This window comes from Jaminaea rosea, assembly GCF_003144245.1.
Source record: "Jaminaea rosea strain MCA 5214 unplaced genomic scaffold BDZ90scaffold_10, whole genome shotgun sequence".
Taxonomy (NCBI): Eukaryota; Fungi; Basidiomycota; class Exobasidiomycetes; order Microstromatales; genus Jaminaea; species Jaminaea rosea.
The window spans coordinates 388452-409592 of record NW_020289984.1 but is presented as its reverse complement, the minus strand read 5'-3'; the positions used below and the strand labels follow the sequence as shown (position 1 = coordinate 409592).

Below are 21141 nucleotides of genomic sequence, written 5' to 3'. Positions count from 1 at the left end.
TGCCGGCATTGCGAGAAAAGGCGCCGAGGTTGCGTCAAGAGGTAAGAGCATATTTATTCGAGAGCCGACAACGGCTACGTGTTTCAGCCAATTGCTCTGATCGAGGGCATGACCCTCCCCTCGACCGCTGAGGTCGTCAGAAGCCCCAGCCATTGTAGTACCAGAGCTCTACGCTCTTTGGGGCGCTTGAGATGTTGAACAGAGCTGGCCACTCGCCTGTGGAAGTGTGAACGCCGTGAAGATGGACAGAGGTTAGCATCTGATCGTACAGGGCAAAGTCGTTCGTAGAGCCTCACAATCGTCGAAGGACTTCATGTAGAAGCACGAGCCATTACACGTGTCTCCTAGGCAGAGCCCCCATATGTCAGCAATGCACACGCCTCCCTTGCCTCCAAATGCCCAGCCACCACCTCCGCAAGGCGTTCCTGCACAGGACACGGTGGAGAAAGGGAATTTAGTACGGGATGCTTCTATGCCACTGCTGCTGATCCACACCTACCCCATTCAAGAACGCCCGGCCTGAGCTTGCCAAAGTCAGCGATCTTCAGATAAGTGCCGTCGTTGCAGTGGTACTCTGCCTGGCCTGAGCCAATGTCGTGTAGGTCGGCGATGCAGTACAAGAAGAAAGAGGAGTACCAAGGAGGCTTCGTGAAAGGTCGCCAGGAGCAAGTGACATGCTTTGCATAGGCAGAGCAGATGGCGGAAAAGATGGTGAGGAGCGTGCACAAGAGCATGCCGAGGGGTGGTGATTAGTGCGCGTGGCGGGTGGAGGAAACGAAGGCTTGCTTGGAGTTGACGAATCACACGCTGAGAGTCTTGATAAAAGTGCAATCGGCAGCCAGCTCACAAGTTCTCACACGCGGATATACAGTATGCAAAGAGCTGACGATGCTCAAGATGGGGGCTGACCGACTTTGTGGGCGGAGCGAGTACATCTGGCCGCAGGGTCGCGGGCGCCAATATTGCGCCGGCAGAGGTCTTCAGGACGGACCAAAATACCAGAGCTCGACCCGCTGGGGAGCAGTGGAGCTATTGAAGGGGGATGGCCATTCGCCTGTGCATCGAAGAAAGAGAGAATGGTATCGTCAACGCGCGGTCCGGAGGACATCAAAGCCATCGAGACACGAGCAGTCGTCGTAGGCATTCATCGTAAAGCAAGCGCCATTGCACGTGTCTCCCAGACATAGCTGCCACCAGTTTGTCATACACTTGCCACCAAAGTAGCGAGCCCAGCCATCCTTTGCACAGGGAGAGGCTTGCGGACGACGGTGGAGCAGGAAGCAACAGTCAGCGCAGAGAGTGTGCTTCTGTCCTGCAAGACTAACCCCATTCTAGAATCCCCGGTCTTAGCTTGCCATAGTCGGCAATGAGCAGATCACTCTTCTTCTTGTCGTTGCAGTGATATTCTGCTTGATCGTGACCGATGTCATGGCGGTCTGCTACACACCAGAGGTAGAAATGCTGATAGAATGGGGGTCTCGTAAAGGGGCGGTACGAGCAAACAGCGTGGTGTGCCCTGACATGGACAAGACTAGGGAGGATCAAGAGGACGACGGCGAAGATCGTGGGCATCGATGAGAGGTGTGTGTGGATCGAGTGGTACGGTACGAAGGGTCGGGCAGAGGTCCACTGCGTCAACGGTCGTCCTTTGCCACAAGGATCACGACTAGGCCACAAAGACAGCGCACGTGCTGTTACAAGCTTTGCTGCGATGAACCACAACGGCAAGCATTGAACCAAAGTGGACATTGACGTAGAGCTGAAAGAGTGTAAATGCCGCTGGGAGGGACGGCGACGGCGTCGCGACAGCCTCACTGTCCCCAGCTGCGACGCCAGCGATAGTACCAAAGCTCAACGCTCTTCGGAGCAGTCGACAAGTTGAAATGTTTTGGCCACTCGCCTGAGCAATCAAGGTAAGGCAGATGGATCAGCGCAGAACAGAGCAGATAAGGAGCATCCTGCTACCTACAATCGTCTTCAGGATCCAAGTAGTAACAGGCCAGGTTACAGGTATCACCCAGGCACAAGACCCACGATCGTGACCAGCAAACTCCTTTGTAATCGAATCCATAACCGTTGCGCCTGAGCCAGGAGATCGGGGTTGCGGGCATCCGTCAGCGGCACACGCTTTCGTGCGTGGGTTGTCGCTTGAAACTACAGGGTACCGTACTTACCCACAAGGCGTGCCTGAAGCGGCCGAAAATATGGGGAAGAAAGGCCCGTCAGTGGTGACAGTCGTTGTGCGTCGCTGTCTCTCGAGACTGCGGCAGACTTACCCCACTCAAGAACGCCTGGCCTCAGTTTGCCAAAGTCGGCAATCACCACGTCTTTCTGGTCGTTGCATCGATACTCTGCCTGGTCCGCCGCAGTGTCGACGCGTCCTGCCTCACACCAGAGCCGATAGTCATCGTACCACGGAGCCCTGGCCAAAGGGCCCCTGGAGCACGTGGAGTGGTTGGCACGAGCGCCTTCCAAAGTCAGGCAGTAGAGAAGAAAAGGCAAGAGAGAGGTGAGCATGCTGTGCCTTATGAATGGGCTGTGCGCAGGTGGACTTGTGGTGGTCTGGAAGCAAGATCAGCTGGAGCGCTGGCAAGAGAAGAGCTGCAGCAATGGGAGGGACGGCGAATGGAGAGTTTCGTGTAACATTGCTATTGCCTCCAATCGCGTCAAAGGGGTCATGCCCAGCGGTATCACTCTGCCGCGATGAACGACCACTGTCAGGCAGGGAGCAATCGAAATTCGAGTCTCGAGCCCACAAAGCTAATCAGAACTTCCAGAGCTCTTCGTCACAGGGTCCTCTCCCATCATCCCAAAGCGCCGATCGTACCAGTAATTATGCATCCAAAGTGTAACGCTATTGGGGACGCTTGACATGTTGAAGTTTTCGGGCCATTCGCCTAGGCGAGAAGCAGTAGAAGGGTCAAACTTCAATCTGGAACAGCGAAAAGCTCTTCTCGGGCGAGGACGAACAGTCATCGTCTGAGCGCATATAGCGACAAGCCATATCGCATGAGTCTTCCAAGCAAAGAATCCAGGAGCGCGACCGGCATTTCCCCTGAATTGTAGCATACCCGCCTTGGCCGCAAGGAGTTCCTGGTGAACGCACGCAGCGCACGCACGAGAGTGAAGTAGCGACACGTCAGCGGCAGACAGTGGGAGAGGGTTGGCCGATCCGGCCAAAGTCGCACCCCACTCGAGGACACCTGGCCTCAGCTTGCCAAAATCAGCGATCAATGTGTCCTTGTTCTCGTTGCAGCGGTACTCTGCTTGATCTTTCCCAACTCCGACGCGGTCTGCGTTGCACCAGATGATGTATGAGCTGTACCACGGGGGCCTGTTGGATGGCTGGGGCGAGCAGGTCGCATGTTCGCCGGCCACGAAAGCGAGTCTGAGAAGTACGGCAAGGACTGGGCTTACAAGCATTGTGACCAGATCAAAAGGGAAAGGCGAGGTTGACCACGAGAGATGGAATGTAGGACGTGTCAACGAGGTCAGGCGGACTTGTCATCTCAGCGTTCCGGTCGGCACCATTGTCCCCCAACATCTCTTTGAGGGCACTCGCGACTTTGCCTGCTCATCAAGCAGACTCACCGCCGGCCACAGCGCGGTTGGATTTGCCATGGAGTTCTTGCGACGACAGAGGGAGAGGGGTATGAGCCTGCTCCTCAGGTCACGAGGCGTGGTAAAGGCGCCCTAGTCTGACAGTCTGAAGCTGACGCTGTGCACATGACACAGTGCATCCGATAATCAATCGGTCAAAAGAACTTATAGCAGCCCTTTACCTGCTCTAGACCTCCATATCCAACCACCACTTTGATCGCCCGGCATGCACATCTTCACGCCAATCTTCCCCCTCTTCACTGCCTTCATCCCTCTCCTCCTGACGAGTGCACAAGCACAGTTCACCTGCACGTGGAAAATCGGCGACAAAACTCCCTTCAATTACGACTTCGCACTCTTCTGTAGGGCCGTGCGACAGGACGAGAAGGGGGGCTTCGCCACCTACATCTGCGACGGCCACGGTACGGGCGAGTATGACACTCGCGTCGCCTCCTGGAGCTTCATGCACAAGGACAAACTCCTCGTCGGTGCGTAGACAGCGATGTAGATTGAGGAGGGCCTGAGAGTGCCGCCTCGACGAGCTACTGACGTTCTCGCCTTGCTGTCACTCCTTCAGAGGCGCCATGCACTGGGCAGACTTGGGGAGAAACGAGGTTCCACAAGTGTTACTCGAAATATTGGGCGCTTTGCTTGGGCAACAGCACGGACGGCAATTGTTTCTACCATGCATCTATCGATGATTGTGCGTAGAGAGCGCGGGCAGCGGCGGCGATCGAAGCCGATACTGACACAGGAAATCCCTCTGGTCCTCCTCGTGCCAGGCGAGTGGCCGACCAATTTTTCCACAGAGCAGGCTCCGGGTTATGTGGAAGTGTGGTATGCATACCGCTGATACGGTAGGCTGCGTGGCCTTTGGTAGGATGAGCGCGCAGGAAAATTAGCCCAGCGCGGGCGGCCTGGGATACGGTGCACTCGTGGTGCCGCAGATACAAGCATGTGACGAAACATGATGAAAGCCTACCTCATTTTGATATGTTGAGCTGTGCGAACGTGCTGGAGCGTCGATGCTGATACAATAATCGAGAAGCGCATGCGAAGTGTGGCATCACCTTGCTTACTGCCCGCCTCCTGTGCCGGCTCAATCTTACCGGATTGCTTGCACATCGCTGCAACAAGACTCATGAGAGCTTCTCGACAACGTGTGTTCAGTTGCTGGAGAGCAAAGATGGAAGAGCTGGGCCACAAGGCCACGAGAATGTGCCGCAGATCGCAAGCCCGATGCCAGCGCTGGGCAACTGGTCCCGTGGATCCCTGCGATGTGATGCTTCTCGTCCGATCGCGACCTCCCCTCAGCTGCTCAGGATGCTCTATTTGCTACTTCTCTCCCTCTCTGACCTCATCGCCCGATCCCTCGCGAGCCCAGATATCGTTTGCAACTGGAAGATTGGCAATCGAGTCCCTTTTGCCTACGACTTTGCCCTCTTCTGTAGGGCGGTCAAGGTGGAGCAGAAGGGGGGGTATGCGACCTACAGATGCGACGGCCATGGCACCGGCGCATATGGTGTTCAAGTTGCTGCCTGGGGCTATTGGAAGAAGGAGCGATTAGATGTAGGGGCGCCGTGTGCTGGGGACAGCTGGGGTGAGTCGGGTGTCGCTGTGGAGACGACATCAGCCTTGCGAGTCTAATGCCCTTCCAAATCGCTCTCTGGTACCCATGTAGGATCCACGCGCTTTGGTCGATGCTATAGCCCGACGTGGGCGTTTTGTCTAGGCAACAGCACGGCCGGGGATTGCTACTATCACAGATCGACCGATGAGTGTACGTATACGGTGGCGCGACCCCCGCTTCGACTGATGCGATACCTCATCACCCATGCTCGTTGACAGGTAGCTGGCCGGTCACCTTTACAAAGGAAGAAGCTCCTGCCGACGTTGAGGTCTGGTACCAGTATCGCTACTAGGCGTGCAACGCCATTGGGGATGAAGGCTAAGGAAGTAGTTACCCAGTCAGGGCTTGGAATGCGTGTGAAGGTCGGTTCTTCCTGGGCAATAGATTGAGCCCTCCTCCCCATATGATGTTGTGACCGCTGCGTGAACGGGAGACGAGCAAGGAGAGAAGAGCGCCTCTTCGAAGGACGATCTCGCTTGACTAGCGTGCCTGCTTACCTCATCATCACGGAAGCGCGGTCTTATGCCGGTTTGGCTTGCAGTCCGCCCGCTCCACCCGCCGTTGCCTCATCGACCTCCTGCACTTCCTTTCCTTCCTTTCCACCTCTGATCACACCCGCCCAGCCAGTCAGTCAGGATGGCGTCGCAGGTGCAATTTCCCAAGAAGGAAGAGGAAGAGGTGCCCGTGTTCACACCGGCAGAGCTCGACTCGCCAAAGGACAAGCTATGGCGTAAGCTCAAGAAGGAGCCACTTGTTCCCATCGGTGCGTTCCCCTTTGCTCTCGTTAGCTTAGATGTGCTAGCATGCTGACCCTCAATCGCCCTCAATGTCTCACACGTGACTCGCTCTCAGGCTGTCTACTCACCTGCGGAGCTCTCATCGTCGCTTCAAACCACCTGCGCAAGGGCAATCGCGACGCCTTCAACCGCTCTCTGCGTTGGCGTATCTACTTCCAAGGTCTCACAGTCGTAGCAGCTGCGGGAGGCGCCTGGTACTACGGCCTTGGATCGCCAGCTCCGGCTCCTCCCGTCGACCCTTCATCCTCATCTCCATCCTCAGCCTCAGGCTCTTCGTCCTCCATCGCGACGGTCCCTGGGCGACCAGCAACGAATTTCCAAGTCGCAAAGGACGAGGGCAGACAGATCAAGACGAGGCAGGAGTGGCAGGAGCGTTTCAATGAAGCGAAGCGCAAGGAGGAGGCAGAGGAGAAGGAGGCACAGCAGAAGAGGCTAGAAGCAGCTCTGCTCAGAGGGACCGGGATGGAAAAGGACGTCGAGGCTACAGCGGCTGAAGCTGAACCGCAAGCTGAGGCGCCGCCGACGAGGCCTGTCATTGGAAAGGACCGTAGAGAAAGGAGAGCGGACTAGGCGCGAGGGTTATAGAGTCGAAACGAGATCATATTACCGGACCATTTCAAATCGCTTCTGTCTAGAGCGCCGGCTGCTCACCGACACTGTTCCATCAACATGCCCACCTCCTTCGCCACTTGTTCGGCCAACGCCTGGAGCGCTTGCCTCGTCGCTTCCTCCTCTTGCGCCAGCATCCCTACATCGGCTTTGAGACCAAATGACAAGCAGTCCCCGCTCACGTCCCTCCTCACATCAATGTAGCACTTGTGGCGCGGCAGGTATTCCGTCGAGAGATCACGTAGCGTCGTCTCGTTGACGTCGTGCGTCTGCGTCGAGGTAAAGTAGGCGGATGAGGACGGATGCGTCCAGCGCTCCCACTTTGCGGAGCGCACCGGCTCTTCGCCCGTCGTGGCCAGCGGAGCATCCTCTTGCTGACCTCCGCGATGCCAGAGGAGGTTGAGGAAGACGTCGAACATCTTGTCGTTGCCTCCGACAACATCGCGCAGCCGGCTCTGCTCCCATTGCACTCGTTCCAGCAGATCATCGCGCACCGCCTCAAGCTGTTTGCGCGCCTCGTTCTTGCCTACGCTGACCGCAAGGGGCAACACGTTGAGCAGGGGCACAGCGGCCGCCGCAGCCTCAGGGTCCGTCTCGGCGACAGCTGCTCTGCCAGCCGTGTAGAAGCCCAGAGTTGGCCGACGAGTTGCGTTAGACCGCTGAACGAGCACTCGCGCCAGAGCGAGGATCACGACGTGAGAGAGGTTGACCCCTGGTGCAACGCGTGAGGCTTGCTCCTCGAGGGAGGCCAGCCCGGTGACGAGGCCTGGTGAGCGGACAAGAACGACTGGACCTTGTGCGGTGGCCTTCTCTTTCTCTTGCTGAGACAGGCAAGTCGGCTCGGCGTCACCGAGGTACCGCTTCCACCATTCCTTTGCGAGTGTAGCCTTGTCTTGCTCCAACATAAGACTTCTCGCCAAGTTCGCAAAGTCGCAGGGCTCAGTGCTGGGCTCGCGCCCTTCGTAAAGGGCCTGCAGCTCGTCGAGGATCATTGCGATGCTCCAAGCGTCGTATTGAGCGTGATGTAGGCGCATGACAATAATCGAGGTGTCGGAGCCTTGCACGAGGGCCAACCGCGCTGGCATCTCGTAGAGGGAGCTGGATGAGGAGTTGCCCTCTTCGATGACGCGCTGCGCCTCTATTTCCAACGAGGACTCAGCTTTGTGAATCGACCAGCCAAACGGTGTCTGCTGCTTCTCACTGGCACGCATAACGACCTGCACCGGCTTTTCGCTTCCAGGAAGTTGCGCAAAGGTACTTCTGAGAACCGCATGGCGAGACAACAGCTGAGTCCATGCTGCCATCATCTTTCTTCCATCCACGTCGCCTTGAATGCGAAGCGCCCATGGAGCTTCGTAGAAGCGTCGGCCTGTTGCGTGCCACGAGTCGAGGTGGTGCTCTTGACCTGGCAGAACCGCGAAGACGTCTTCGATGTCGCCGAGCGAGACACTGAGCATATCCGCCGCTGCAGTGCGCGTGGAGTCGTCAGTCTGGTGTCGAGCAGCTCCGTTGGCTGCGCCATTTGCCGCCTTGCCCTTGGCTTTAACGCTCCTACGCGCTGCCTTGACGACAGCACGCACTGTCTGCCCGCGCAGGATGATGGGCACCGTGATCGCGGCCACGACACCGCCGCGCTTTCTGCACATTGACGCAAGCTTGATGGCCGTAATCGAGTCGATGCCGAGCTCGGGCACGTTCGTCGAAGCCTTGCGCCAGTTTGATCGATCCGACAGGTGCGGCATCATTGTCGAGAGGGCGTCGCAGAGAGCCTCTTCGTCGCTGTCAAGGGGCGAATTGTCGTCGTCGCTTTCGCTGCGGTCCCCATCCAACTCGCCTGCCGTAGTCAGAGGCATGACACGCATAGCGGCTGGCATCGGCGAGTGTGGCTGATTGACAAGCTCACCTATTTGACGCGCGATCTCTTGAACAAGCGCATCGAGACCTTCTTGACCGCCGACCACCGAATTTGCCGAGATGCTGAGCTCCCCACTGGCGTGCTCGGTGATGCTGACGTTGACATCGTATTCGTCCTCTGCCTCTGCCTCCTCATCGTCATCAACACGGTGCCAGAGTGGCTCAGCGGCCGCGGAAGTCCCCGCCTTCTGCTGCGCCTTGTGATAGACAAAGAGGCAGTCGAACACCCTCGACTTGCTGCTTCCACCGCCCTGCTTGGCTCGCCAGGCTGCCGTGACGCCGCGCAAGTCTGCGGCTGCCTGCCATTGGGCGCCGTTGTCGAGCGACTGCTGCGTGCGAACAAGCCCCTCTGCGTTCGTCTCCAGAAGATCGCCAAGCGTCACGCGACGGGCGACGGTATTGAAGAGAGGGCCAATCACGTCCGCGTCCGTCTCGTCGCTGCGCCCATCGAGAACATGACCAAAGCAGACGTCGCGAAGGCCTAGAATGTTTTGCGAGAGGGCCCGAGCGTAGCTGAGGACGCAAACTGCATGCAGGGTAACGCCAAGGGAGCGATACGCTGCGGAAGGAGGCGCAGCGAAGCGGGCAGTGGAACGATGACGACGCGCCATGATCTGCGCAGTAATGGGCGCATACTTGTATCCTTCGAGCAGCTTTGCCCAGGCTGCCGTCGCCTGTTCTCGATCGAGGGCGGAGCGCTGAGCCGCGGACCAGAAGGGCCGGTAAGGCGGCAACTCTTGCCCGTGGTAAGCTGCGCGAACTTGATCGAAGATGACAGGCAGTGAAGCGCCGTCATAAAGGGCGTGATGGATATGGAAGGAAGCGACCTTGTCGTCGTCTGATAGAGTCAGGTAGGCTGGTGGCTGCGCAGAGAAGTCGCCACTTGCGTCGCTGCCAACCTTGGTATGGACTTGCGCGACCCATCTTGCATGCGTCTCGTCTAGATGGAAGGTCGAGCGAAGCACGTCATTGTGCTCAACGACTTGATCCCATGCTCTGCAAAGTCGTTGCACATCGACATCACCTCGCAGGCGGAAACGATGGATTTGATGGTAGGCAGAGTGGGGCGAGTCTCGCGAAAGCGTGAGCATGCCTGCCTGCAAAGGCGTGCACACGTATGACGCTTCGCATTCGTCTCCTGAGTTGAGGCGGACGAAGAGATCCTCGAACCCAGCTACACGGCGGGCGATGTCACGAGAGGCGGATGCCTCATCTCCATTCACCTCCTCCTCGCCCACTGCTGTCGTCTTGTCGTCGACTTGCGTCTCACCCTCTGCACAGAGCCTGGCTAAGTTGCCGCTCGCCACAATCTTGGCCGCGCTGACCCGGTCCAGTCCCTCAATGCCACTCCTTTTGAGCTCCCGCGCGAAACGGAGTGCCACGAGTGAATCCAGACCGATGCGGTAGAAGCTCGTACCTGGCTGCACGTCTTTGCGGTCGACGTCGGATACCAGTTGAAGCAGCACGTCGCGCACTTGCTCTTCGCGATGATTTAGAGGACGTTGCAGAGACGACGCGCCGGAGGCATGGGCGCTCAGGGCGGTGTGATCAAAGCTGAGGCCCAGCTCGGTCAGCTGCGGATTGCTGCCTTCGGCGATCGTCGAGAGAAGCAGCTGCAGCTGCGTGACCAGAGCGTTGGCTACGTCCTCATCGATCTCCGTCGTCGAGTAGACTAGAGTAGCGCCAAGCTCTTGCCCTTTGTCGGTCACGTTGAGGACGAGCGGATAGTCGACTCCGCCTGCGCTATCACCTTCGTCTTCGAGCACCTCATAAGAACTAGATTTGTGCTCCTGCGCACGGGCACCATCGTAGCTGAAGAGGACGTCAAAGAGCCCTCCCCGCCCAACAGCGCTTTGGATGTTCCTCAGCGAGGTGTGTTCCCATCTCTTCACGGCTGCGTTGCTCTTCTTGCTGGCCACGAGGGCGTCGGCCAAAGTTGCAGCGCCAAATGAATGTCGCACTGGAACTGTAGCAACGAGCGGCATGCTGGTCATCTCGCCCGCCGAGCTGCGTCCGCTCACGACATTACCGAGCACGACGTCGGGACACTGTGTTAGGCGGGCAAGGAGCAGGGCGAAGGCGCTTTGAGTCAAAGTCGACAAGGTGGTGCCAATTCGACTCGACTGAGCTGCTGCCCGGAGACGGGAAGTGAGGTCGATGCCCATCGTGAAACGCTTGCGAGCCACTGGTCGGCCAGCCTCTTCGGCGGCTGCTTTGGCCAGTGGCCTGTGGGGTGTAGCGACATTCTCGAGGTGACGCTGCCAGAAGCGCAGTGCCTTGGCGCTCTGAGATCGAGCCGCTTGAGCGAGCACCGCGTTGTCCGAGGGATTGTTGGCGGGCCGTACAGGCGCTGCTACATCATCGTAGACGTCGCGAAGGAGGGTCGGTAATGTTGAGCCGTCGTAAATGGCATGATGCAACCAGACTGAGGCGAAACCTGTAGACTCGTCCGCGAATACGCGAAGCGGTGGTACTTGACCAACTGCATCGATCATTCGGGCGGGCAGAGCAACGGAGGGAGCACCTTCAAGGATGAGCTGCTGGAGCTCAGGAGCATCAGCGGGTAGTACGGCCTGAACAAGCCCGTTGCCTCGTGACTTGAAGACCGTCCTGAGCATCGGCTCGCGCTTGATAGATTCGCGCCATAGAGCCGCAACATTCGTTCTCGTGCTCTTGATCCTGAAGCAGTGGATGTAGGGAAGAGGTCCATCACCGTTCTGTTCGCACGCCAATCTGGTGAGAGTAACCAGCGATTCTTGGAGCGGCATTGTTGGTCGAATCCACTCCGGCTGGGTGCCTTCGAGCGCGCCAGCTGCCTTCAGCTCCTGTCGAGCTTCAGCGTCAAAGCGCTCGGTATCGTACCACTCCGCATCGTTGCCACCGTCTGCGTCCTCCGCGCGCTCTGCGTAGGCTGCCAGACTTTCGAGCGTGTCGTTGGCAAGGACATCTGCGACTGACATGCTGATCTGCAGAGGCTGTTCGCGTAGGCGCACGCTGAGCCCGACGGCTGTAAGACTGTCCACGCCGAGCTCAAAGATGCTGGTTGATGGGCGTGCCCAGCGAGTGACATCCTCCACATTAGAGTCGGTAAGCTCGCACACAGCCGCCAAGATGGCTGACTCGAGCGCATTGAGATTGCGAGATTGCCCTGCAGAGCCACCTCCTGCCGCCTTTGAAGTGCGGAGGAGGAGATCGACAGGCGCTCGCTGCAAGGCTGCGATAGTCTTCTTGACGTCAAATTTGCCAGAGGGTAGCTGCGGCAGCGCAGGTACCACGACGATAGTGGGGACCATAAAGGCTGGCATCTTGGATGAGCACATCTTCGTCACGGCCTCAACGAGCGAGCGCGCCTCGTCGTCGTGCTCGCAGTCGACGAACTCGGCGTCCGCGACTTGATGCGCACGATCCATGCTGAGGACTGTGAAAAGACGAGAGGAAGCCAAAGAAGGGTGTTTCGCGTAGACAGTCACGGCCTTTTGGCTCGAGATGGTCTGCTTGCGCACCTCTGCGGCTGCGACGCGAACCGTGGCGTTGACCTCTCCTAGCTCTAGTCGTTGTCCACGGATCTTGACCTGCTCGTCAGCTCGTCCAAGGAATGAGATGCTGCCATCGTGGAGCATGCGAGCCATATCACCGGTACGGTAGATGCGAGTGCCTCCAAAAGTTGAGAAGCCCCCTTGCTCGTCTGGGCCGCGGCCGAGGTAACCTCCGTGCGCAACAAGATCACCAGCAAAGCAGAGCTCGCCAGATTGGCCACGGCGGGCAACCGTCTGCGTACCGGGGAGGAGAACGAGGGCTGTTGTCTCCCCTACCGGCAAGCCGATGTGACCTGGTGTAGCTTGCTTGGTCACGACGGCCATGGTGCAGCCGATCGTAACTTCAGTCGGTCCGTACGCGTTGACGACGAGTGGCGTCTGGCCAGGCGTGGCTGGGGCCCACTCATCAAGGATGAATTGCGTGATCTTCTCGCCGCCAACCGCTATGCCGACCAGGGACGGCGCCTTATCCGGAGTCATGCCCGAGTGCTCGAGAAGGGATGGCAGGATGCCCATGTGTGTGATCGAAAGGAGGCGAACGGTCTCTGTCAGGTCCTCAAGGATGGCATTGCGCTCGCCCGTGACGACCGCGTAGCCCATGCGCCAGGGAAGGAACATCTGCGAGAGGTGAGGGTCAAAAGCTCGACTTGCTAGCGTGAGATAACGACCACCTCCGGCTTCGGTGAGATGGTGAGACTTGACGGAGTTGCGGTACACGAGGGCGGCAAAGCCTTCAATGTAGCCTGAAAGATTGGCGCCGGAGACGGATACACCCTTAGGCTTGCCCGTGGAGCCGGAGGTGTAGAGAAGGTAGCCACAAGAGCGGGCGGGAGGAAGCTCGAGCTCTTGCATCTTCGAGGCGTCGAGTTTGATCTCGTCGAGGACGATAATCTGGTCGAGCATACCCTCGAACGGTTTCTGCAGCTCGAAAGTGGTGAGCACGGCAGCGGCTCCAGCATCCTTGACGAGGTCCTGCTTCCTCTGCACGGGCAAGTCCTCAGCGATGGGAAGGTAAGTGCACCCAAGCTTGAAGATGGCAAGGATCGCAGCGAAAGCTTCTAGCGTTCGGCCCATGCAGAGCGCCACTACGCAAGGTTTCTCGCCGATTGTGCTGCGAATTTGCCACGCCAGTGCGTTGCTCTTCTGATCGAGGTCTCGGAAAGACCACTCGCGTACTTCTCCACCAGCCTCACCAACAATCTCCATGGCAGCTGTCCGACCAGGGTGCTTCTGAGCCCAGTGACGCAGCCAGTAACAAGGATGACGCGAGGCCGCTGCAGCCGTATTTTCGTCGGTGATGACCGGAGAAGAGATTGAGTACAGCGGGCTCACGTTGCTGATGTTCTCCTCGAGGTTAGAAAGTCGGCTCAGCGGTGTGTCTGCCTTGGCTTCAAGCAGCGAAGTAATTTGTGCCTCGATTTGCTTTGCAAGAACCTCAATGTGGGCCGGCGGCAAGAACGTCTCGCTCGCAGAGACGACGAGGCGACTGGGGTGACCCTTGGCATCCGAGTAGACATTGAGCGCCAAACCATGCTCGACTGCCAGCTTGGCGGGATCCCTTACTGGGCTCAGGATCTGCTGTTCCGACGTGCAAGCTGCCTCGTCATCGCCTGCGTTGTCGTGCACCACAAAGAGTGCAGGATAGATAGCCTGGTCACGGGGCCAATCAAGCGCCTTCCGCACCTCACTCGCGGCAACGTACCGCGCGTCCCCCGAGCTCTTGCGCCACTGACCTGCGAGCTCCTTGAGCAGCTCGCCTACGCTCATGCCGCGAAACGCTCGAATCTCGTCGGGTGTGGCCTGCTTGCGCTCAGCCTCTGTCATGCGCCCACCGTCAATGAGGAAGGGGACGGTGACTACGAGGGGAAAGACGGACGATTCGAGCTGTGCTTGACGACCGCGCTCTGAGAGGGTAGCGCCGATCAGAACAGCGCCTTGATCGAGGTAGTCGGCGACGAGGCAGCCAAAGGCTGCTTGTACGATGGCCGCTGATGAGGGCAAGTCGTACTGACGAGCGAGATCGGAGAGCTTTGTGGCGTCAGCTGAGATATCGATGGTCGCAGCCTGCATTTGTGGCCGCTTGACAGCCTTGGCACCGGTGAGGTTGGGCAGCATCCACGGGCCGCATCGGTCTGCTCGAGGCTTCAAAAGCTCGGTGAAGGCGCTGGCGTTGTGGGTTGTCGACTTGTTGGGCCACGAAATGGCAGATGGGCCGAGGAGTACGAGGGTGTCGCGAAGAGAGACGGCTGTTTTGAGAGGCTTGGCATTTCCCTTGAGATGCTCCTCGACACGCGAGATCATCTGATCGAAGGCAGGACCGTCGTACAGGGCGTGATGCATGTGTACTGCTAGCTGTCGAGGGTGCTGCACCAGCGTTAGCGCCCAGTAGAATGGCGAAGGAGGCGAAGAAGAGGCGCGTGACTGCGCGACAGTGACTGTTCGCTTATCGATGCCAGCTGACCCCTCGACAGCCTGCAATTCGACGCCCTTGCTAGCTGCACTTGGCTCCAGGACACCCTGCAGGTAGCCCTGGGCGGTAGCAATGAAGGTAGTACGCAGGATCTCGAACTCTTCCGTCACCTTGACCCACGCACTGCGCAGAGCGTCTGCATCGACGTGCTCTTTGAGGTCAAAGATGCTGGTCGACCAATAAGACCCGCTGGACTTGGCCGTCTCCGTCAGCAATGCAGCCTGCAGAGCTGTTGTAGGGAGGACATCGACCAGCATCGGTGCGGTAGGATGGCTCTGGAGAGCGGGCATCCACTGCTCCCTCACAGCTTCGAGTCGCTGTCGCACCTGCTCCTGCGCCTGAAGCTCGTCCGTGCTCATCCCTCCAGCGTGTCCGTTGCCAGCGTCGCTAGGAGGAGCAACAACGTCGCACAGCTGGCCAAACGTCTCGCACTTCATGAGCTGGAAAGCTGCAACAGCAGGGAAGTTGGCAGCGCGCAGCTTGGTTGCGAGGCGGATGGTGCGGATCGAGTCTAGCCCGAGCGATCGCAACGAGGTACGGCGGGTCAGGCGTGTCGAGGAGGATGCGTCCAGGAGCTCCAGTACGATGTGCGCTAGCTTGCCTTGTGGAGACGACGGATCTGGCACACTGTCGTTGTCACCAGCCTCGCTCCCGTCCTGATCCTCCTCAGCGTTGTTGGTACGCTGCTCTCTTTGACGTAAGAAAGTTGCAGCCAATGCTCGCGTGTCTGTCTTGGCTGAAGTGGACCGTGGTATCGAGTCGACGACGACATAGTGTGCCGGATGCATGTAAGCCGGCAATGCCTTTTGGGCTTGCGCTCTTGCGGCGGCCTTGACGGCGCGGTCTTCTGGCCTGTCCCCATTGGCGTCTTCAACGGCAAGCAGGAAAGACACAATCGCCTTACCACCACCCTCGCCGCCAAGGCTGAGGTAAAGCGTCTCGACATGTCTCACACTCTCGTGGCATCGCGCAAGAGCGTGGCTGATCTCGCTCAACTCGACACGGATCCCGCCTACTTTGATCAGGTCGTCGCGGCGTCCTACAAAGTCGAGGCTGCCATCGGCCAGCATGCGAACGACATCGCCCGTCAGGTAGACGCGGCCGTGCTCTGGAAGGGTGGGATATCGGTCCGCCGTCTTCTCTGGATCACCCAGATATCCACGCGCTACCTGTCCGCCACCGAGGCCGAGCTCTCCAACACCGCCACGCATGGCGACAGCGCGATTTGGACGCACGACGAGGCAGGTGGTTCCGTCGAGGGGCCAGCCAACGTTGGGCGCTTGATGGGTACGACCATGCTGGAAGGAGCGATACGTCGAGACAACAGCATTCTCTGCAGGTCCATACGTGTTCCAGGCTGTGGTACCATGCGAATCATCACCCTCCCATTGTGCTGCCACCTCCTCGCCGAGCTTCTCACCGATCATGGTGATAGTCTGCAAAGAGGGGCAACGCTCCCTGGCGATACACGCTCCGAATGCTGGCGTAAGGTGGGAGTGGGTGGCTTGGCTGTCCGCAGCGAGCTGTGCGAAGCCATCGGGATCGATGAGCGTGTTACGTGGCGCGCTGACGACCGTTCCTCCGAGGCCCCAAGTGTAAAAGATATCCTCGACAAAGACGTCAAAGGTGAAGGCGGAGAAGCAGATAGTGCGTGGAGGCAGGCCGTCCTGGTGTGGAATGGCAGATTGGAGAGCGCGCATAGCTTGGGCCGCGGCGCGATGCTCGATCAGCACACCCTTGGGCTCGCCGGTTGAGCCACTGGTCCAGATGACGTAGGCTAGAGTTGAGGGGGAGGCGCGCGCTGGTAGCTCGCAGTGCAAAGTCTCCTCCATGGCGCTGGCGTCTACGACGTGCTCGTTTGGCACACCGGCATCCTGCAGAACTCGCTCGAGCTCTTGCTTCGCCTCGTCACCAGACTTGTCCTCCTCGTGCAGGCAGGCCTTCGAAGCAACAACCACAATCTGACCCCCTGCCCTCTTGATGAGCTTGGCCTTGCGCTCGCGGGGCATAGAGGGCTCGATAGGGCACCATGCTCCGCCTGCCTTGAGAATAGCGAGTACGGCAATGTACATCTCGACGCTCTTGTTGGCGTAGAGAGGCACGGCCGTATCCGTGAGCGGTCGACCGCCATTTGCGGTGACGATGCGCGAAGCGAGGGAGGAAGAAAGGGCATCGAGCTTGCGGTAAGAGAGCTCATGAAGCTGCTTCTCCCCGTAGAAGGCGAGAGCAACTTGGTTGGGAGAGGTCTGTACGAAGGTCTCGAACTGCGAATGGAGGAAGTCGCTCTCGTACGTAGCTGAGCCGACTTTGGCGCCCAAAGCGGCTTGCTGGCTCGTCACGCTGGTAAGCAAGTCGCCGAGAGATCGCTCCCGCATGTCCGACTGGGTCATCGCAGACAGCAAGGCTGCGAATTGCTGCAGCATCACCTTGCACGACGAGACATCGAGGCGTGACTTCTCGTATGTGGCGCGCAGTCTCAAGCCTGACGCCGTCTGCACTGATGGCCAGACCTCGAGCATGACTGCAAAGTCGTTGACCATAGCTGGAGACCACTCGTCGTGCCAGAGTGCAGGCTCTTGCGTCGCATCATCCTCAAAGAGCTGAAGCGCCACTAGGGTGTCGTAGGGAAGCTTGCCGCCGTCGACTGTGATTGAGCCGAGTGCTGGCTGTGAGTGTGGCAAAGCGCGCACAGATTGTCTCGCTAGGTCCGAGAAGATCGTGACGATGTCGCGCGACTCCTCGACATCAATGCGAACGGGGAGAGTCGTGAAGGTGGGCGCCGCGCATGATCGTGCTTCTTCGTCGATACGATTCGATACGACGCTACCAAAGACGATGTCCGTCTTGGAAGTCTCCGAGTAGGCGGACAGGACGAGGCACCATGCGAGCTGAACGAGGGCAAGTGGCGATCTTGTGCCCAGCAGACGCTGTGCTGCGTCGGTCAGAGCGGCGATGTCGATATCGTCGGGGCAGTGCTCGAGCACGGCTGAGCCTTGTGTCTCAGGCAGACCGCGACGCAAGCCGTTGATGCAGGGGAAGACTTCTGCTTCGAAGCCTTGCAGAAGGTCGGACCAGTACGTGCGTGTTTGTTCGAGCTCGGTGCCCGTTGTGGCCTCCAGGTATGTCTTGGCCGCGTACGTGGGTCCCGTGCGCAGGATGACATCGCGGCCGGCATAGCGTGCTCGTACGTCGTTCAGAAGTAGCTCGAGGGAGCCACCGTCGAAGATGCCGTGGAAGAGCGAGATGGCGTAGACAGGTTTTGAGGTCCCAGCGGGCTGGAAGAGCGCGTGGTGGAAGGGCGGTGACTCCAGACTGAGAGCTTCTTCTACCTTGGATAGATGCTTCTCGACATCACCACTTGCGTGGCGTGAGACTGGATGGCGCACACTCTTGAGGACGCACTGAGCGAAAGGCGCTACCTCGTCGTCTACGGAGACAAAGACAGAACGCATGGCGGCGGCGCCTGAGAAGACCTCTTCCGCTGCAGCCGCGAAGCGATCGAGGTCCACGTCGTTGTCGAGGTGGTAGCAGAAATGGTGGACGTAGGAGTGGGAACGAAGGAAAGAGGCAAGCATACCGGCTTGAGTGGCTGTGACGGGGATGACCGACTCCATGGTAGCGTCCTCGAGCCCCAGCTGCGCGCAGCAGTGTTGACGGTGTCGCTCATCAAAGGCAACGATCTGCTGTGTAGCTGCAGAAGAGTCGCTAGACTCTCGCTGCGCATCAGCTACAAAGCGGGCAATCGTTTTACGGGCCGACTGAGGGCTGACGAGGTCACGCAGCGTCAGCCGTGAGAGGGTCGAGTCGCATCCTCTCAGCGTCTCGAGCAACCTCATCGCACCAAGACTGTCCAGTCCGGTAGCCTCTAGGCTCGTCTTGGCGCTGATTGAGTCTGAGCCCGTGATCGAGCGCATCGTCTCGACAAGGGTGTCGATCTGTCGGCGGATAGTTGGATCAATTCCCGCATTGTCGTCCTCGCCATTGCCGCCAGCTTGTGTAGAAAGGCTTTCCTGGACGAAGTGCTTCGCTGCTTTGCTGTCGAGTTTGCCGCTGATGGATGAGAAGCGCTGCGAGGTAAAGACGTACGCTCTCGGTCGGGCAAAGGGTGCGAGGCGCCGGGAGGCCTGCTCTCGTAGTGTATCTTCGAGACGACTTTTGTGTGCCTCAACAAGCTCACTGCGAGTCTGAACGAGCGCCGCTAATGAGCCTGACTGGATCTGCATGACATGCACCGTAGCTACGTCGTCCTCATCGCTGAGATGTAGCGCAGACTCCACTTCTGCGAGCTCCAATCTCTGGCCGTGCACTTTCACTTGACCTCGTCCGTGTCCGATGCGCCCAAGAATCTCGATCCATGGCTGCCCTTCTGCGTTCCAGACAACGCGCGCCGCATCGCCCGTACGGTAGACGCGTCCGCCGAGCTCAGGCACATCGACGAAGCTGGCTGCATTCTCTTTTGGGCGATTGAGATAGCCCAGCTGGCTGACTTGAGGGCCGCCGAGTATGAGCTCGCCCGCCAGACCTTGCGGTACAGGTCGCATTTGAGCGTCGACAACGAAGAGGGAGGCGGAGGGTAGGGGCGGACCGAGGATCGTTCCTCTATAGCTCGGCAGCATCTGCATGAGGGTGACGTTGATGGCCGCTTCTGTCGGGCCGTACGCATTCCAAAGGCTAGCAGGCGGCTGCGCCTTTGCGAAGTTGTCGATGACCGTAGAACTAAGGGCCTCACCCATCGTCCAAAGGGTGCGCAGCTTGGGCAGGCGGTCACGGCGGAGCAAGGTGGCCAAGCTGGGCGTCGCCATCATGATATTCGCCTCAGTTGCTGCGACCGTCTCGTTGATATCGTTGAGCGTAAGAGAGCGTAGGGCGGTGCAGAGGGTCGCACCGCTGCTGAGGGTGACGAAGATTTCCATTACTGAAGGGTCGAAGGTGGGGGCGGCGAATTGAAACCAGCGCATGGAAGGTGCGTTGCCGATGCCCGCCTGCTGTCGGTGAGCGCTGATCGATGCTACGGCGGATGAGTGGGTGATTTGGACTCCCTTTGGAAGGCCGGTAGAGCCCGACGTATAGAGAAGGTAGGCGAGAGAGGCGGGTGCAAGCGGCTTGAGGGGTTTGACACCGGGCGACATGGTCTCGTCGGATGTCTGCTGGCGGTTCAAATCTGCGACATCGAGCCATTGAACTCCTTCGATAGCGGGCGGATCTGTGGCGTCAGATGAGTACAGGGCGACTGGTGCATGCTGATCCTGGATGATGGCGGTCAGGCGTTGAGATGGGGCGTCTATTGGGAGGGGAGCGAATGCTAATCCAGCCTTGAGCGCTGCGAGTTGTGATATGTACAAAGCGGGTGAGGGGCCGAGGAGGAGGGGTATTGATCCCGGCCATTCTGGGTGTTGCTCGAGAGCATGGATGCGCTCAGAGAGAGTCGCAGCAAGGACGTTGGCCCGCTTGTCCAGCTCAGCGTATGTGAGGCGAATGTGTGTGCCCTTCTCGTCTGCGAGGTAGTCAAGGGCTGTCTGGTCGGGGCATCGCATTGCTTGGTCCTCAAAAGCCGAGTGAAGAAGCTCATCATCGTTTTGATGCCATGATGTGAGAGGGTAGTTGAGGCTGGATGGTCGAGGCGTGGCAGTCGCTGATGAAGGTGAGGCCAAGGACCACACCAGGCCACTTGCCAAAAGGGCGGCGTGAGGGGCTGTCAACTCGATGGTTGTGTCGTCCCTGTATGCTACCACGCATTCTCTGCCGGCAGCTGATGGCGCATTCCCGCCTGGACCAACGACGAGAAAGTCGGTAGGAGCCTCCTCTGTCCAGGCATGTTGGACAATGTCGCATTTCGAGAGATCAGCGCTTCCTGCTGCCAGAATCAGGGATCTACCCTGGCTGCAGAGGTAGAGGAAGCATGCCTCTTCAGCGTTGAGGAGGCGCAGCAGCCAGCGAGCGAAGCCGACGACAAGCTGAGACGAATCGATGCCATTGCCAACGTTTGCTCGAGCCGATGTTGTTGGAGCTGATGCGTGCGACGATGACGAGTGGAAGACGTCGAGGCGCGGAACTCGTGATGGCGGCAATGAGTCAGGCAAAGAGGTGGACGGAGATGAAGGCGGAAGTGGCGGCGGCGGCGGCGGCTGAGACGATTCCGTAGTGGAGGGCGTCATTGCGGCGGCGCAGAGTTACAAGGCAATGGTGATGGTGAAGAGACGATATGAAGAAGGGGCGAAGCAGATCATCAAGCCTTGATGTCTTCTGAAAAGGATTCCATACGTAGCTGCGTGTGTGTGCGGACGGTAGAGGTCGTGCGTTCCTTTTCATCGTCCCGGCGACTCCGGCCGGTCGCTCCATGTCAACGTCTGCATTGCCGCCCTCCCCGTCGGCGCTGCTGTGGGTGACGGTGGGCTACATAATCTGATCCGCTTGGCCCTCGGTCGTGGTTGCCCTCCTCTGCTGCACCCTTGACTTTTCTGGACAATGCCGCACTCCCGCGACTGAGTCGAATTCACATTTCCATGCCGAGGAAAAGGCGGGCAGGCGCAGCCAAGCGAAGCAAATTCAAATTTGGACACCTCCCTCCCGCCTCGGACGTGCAGC

General features: G+C 58.8%; 5 protein-coding genes across 5 annotated transcripts; 2 read left to right on the top strand and 3 right to left on the bottom strand.

Annotated features, from left to right (window-relative positions):
* Positions 1–136: 136 nt before the first annotated feature.
* On the bottom strand, positions 137–734 carry BDZ90DRAFT_261356 (hypothetical protein; the record flags this gene model as incomplete). Its single annotated transcript, XM_025508370.1, has 3 exons — positions 137–216; positions 297–425; positions 500–734. 3 exons carry the CDS (start codon positions 732–734, stop codon positions 137–139), a joined length of 444 nt encoding a protein of 147 aa, XP_025361158.1.
* A 1077-nt stretch (positions 735–1811) lies between these two features.
* BDZ90DRAFT_261355 (hypothetical protein) lies at positions 1812–2517 on the bottom strand (the record flags this gene model as incomplete). The annotated part of the gene is made up of 4 exons (XM_025508369.1): positions 1812–1900; positions 1970–2082; positions 2175–2187; positions 2277–2517. The coding sequence occupies 4 exons, from the start codon at positions 2515–2517 to the stop codon at positions 1812–1814; spliced, it is 456 nt and encodes a 151-aa protein (XP_025361157.1).
* Positions 2518–3826: 1309 nt separating this feature from the next.
* On the top strand, positions 3827–5522 carry BDZ90DRAFT_227736 (hypothetical protein; the record flags this gene model as incomplete). The annotated part of the gene is made up of 5 exons (XM_025504773.1): positions 3827–4088; positions 4314–4432; positions 4771–5200; positions 5282–5380; positions 5449–5522. The coding sequence occupies 5 exons, from the start codon at positions 3827–3829 to the stop codon at positions 5520–5522; spliced, it is 984 nt and encodes a 327-aa protein (XP_025361156.1).
* Positions 5523–5923: 401 nt separating this feature from the next.
* Positions 5924–6231, top strand: BDZ90DRAFT_208386 (hypothetical protein; the record flags this gene model as incomplete). The annotated part of the gene is made up of 2 exons (XM_025504008.1): positions 5924–5993; positions 6083–6231. Coding segments are annotated over 2 exons (219 nt in total), but the record flags the coding sequence as incomplete, so codon positions are not given.
* A 255-nt stretch (positions 6232–6486) lies between these two features.
* Positions 6487–20938, bottom strand: BDZ90DRAFT_233161 (acetyl-CoA synthetase-like protein). Its single transcript, XM_025506536.1, has one exon. The coding sequence runs from the start codon at positions 20709–20711 to the stop codon at positions 6675–6677; it is 14037 nt and encodes a 4678-aa protein (XP_025361154.1). The 5' UTR covers positions 20712–20938; the 3' UTR covers positions 6487–6674.
* Positions 20939–21141: the final 203 nt, after the last annotated feature.

Bases quoted from the DNA above. Each gene is read 5' to 3' on its own strand.
- BDZ90DRAFT_233161 (XM_025506536.1), bottom strand. From the start codon at position 20,711: ATGACGCCCTCCACTACGGAATCGTCTCAGCCGCCGCCGCCGCCGCCA.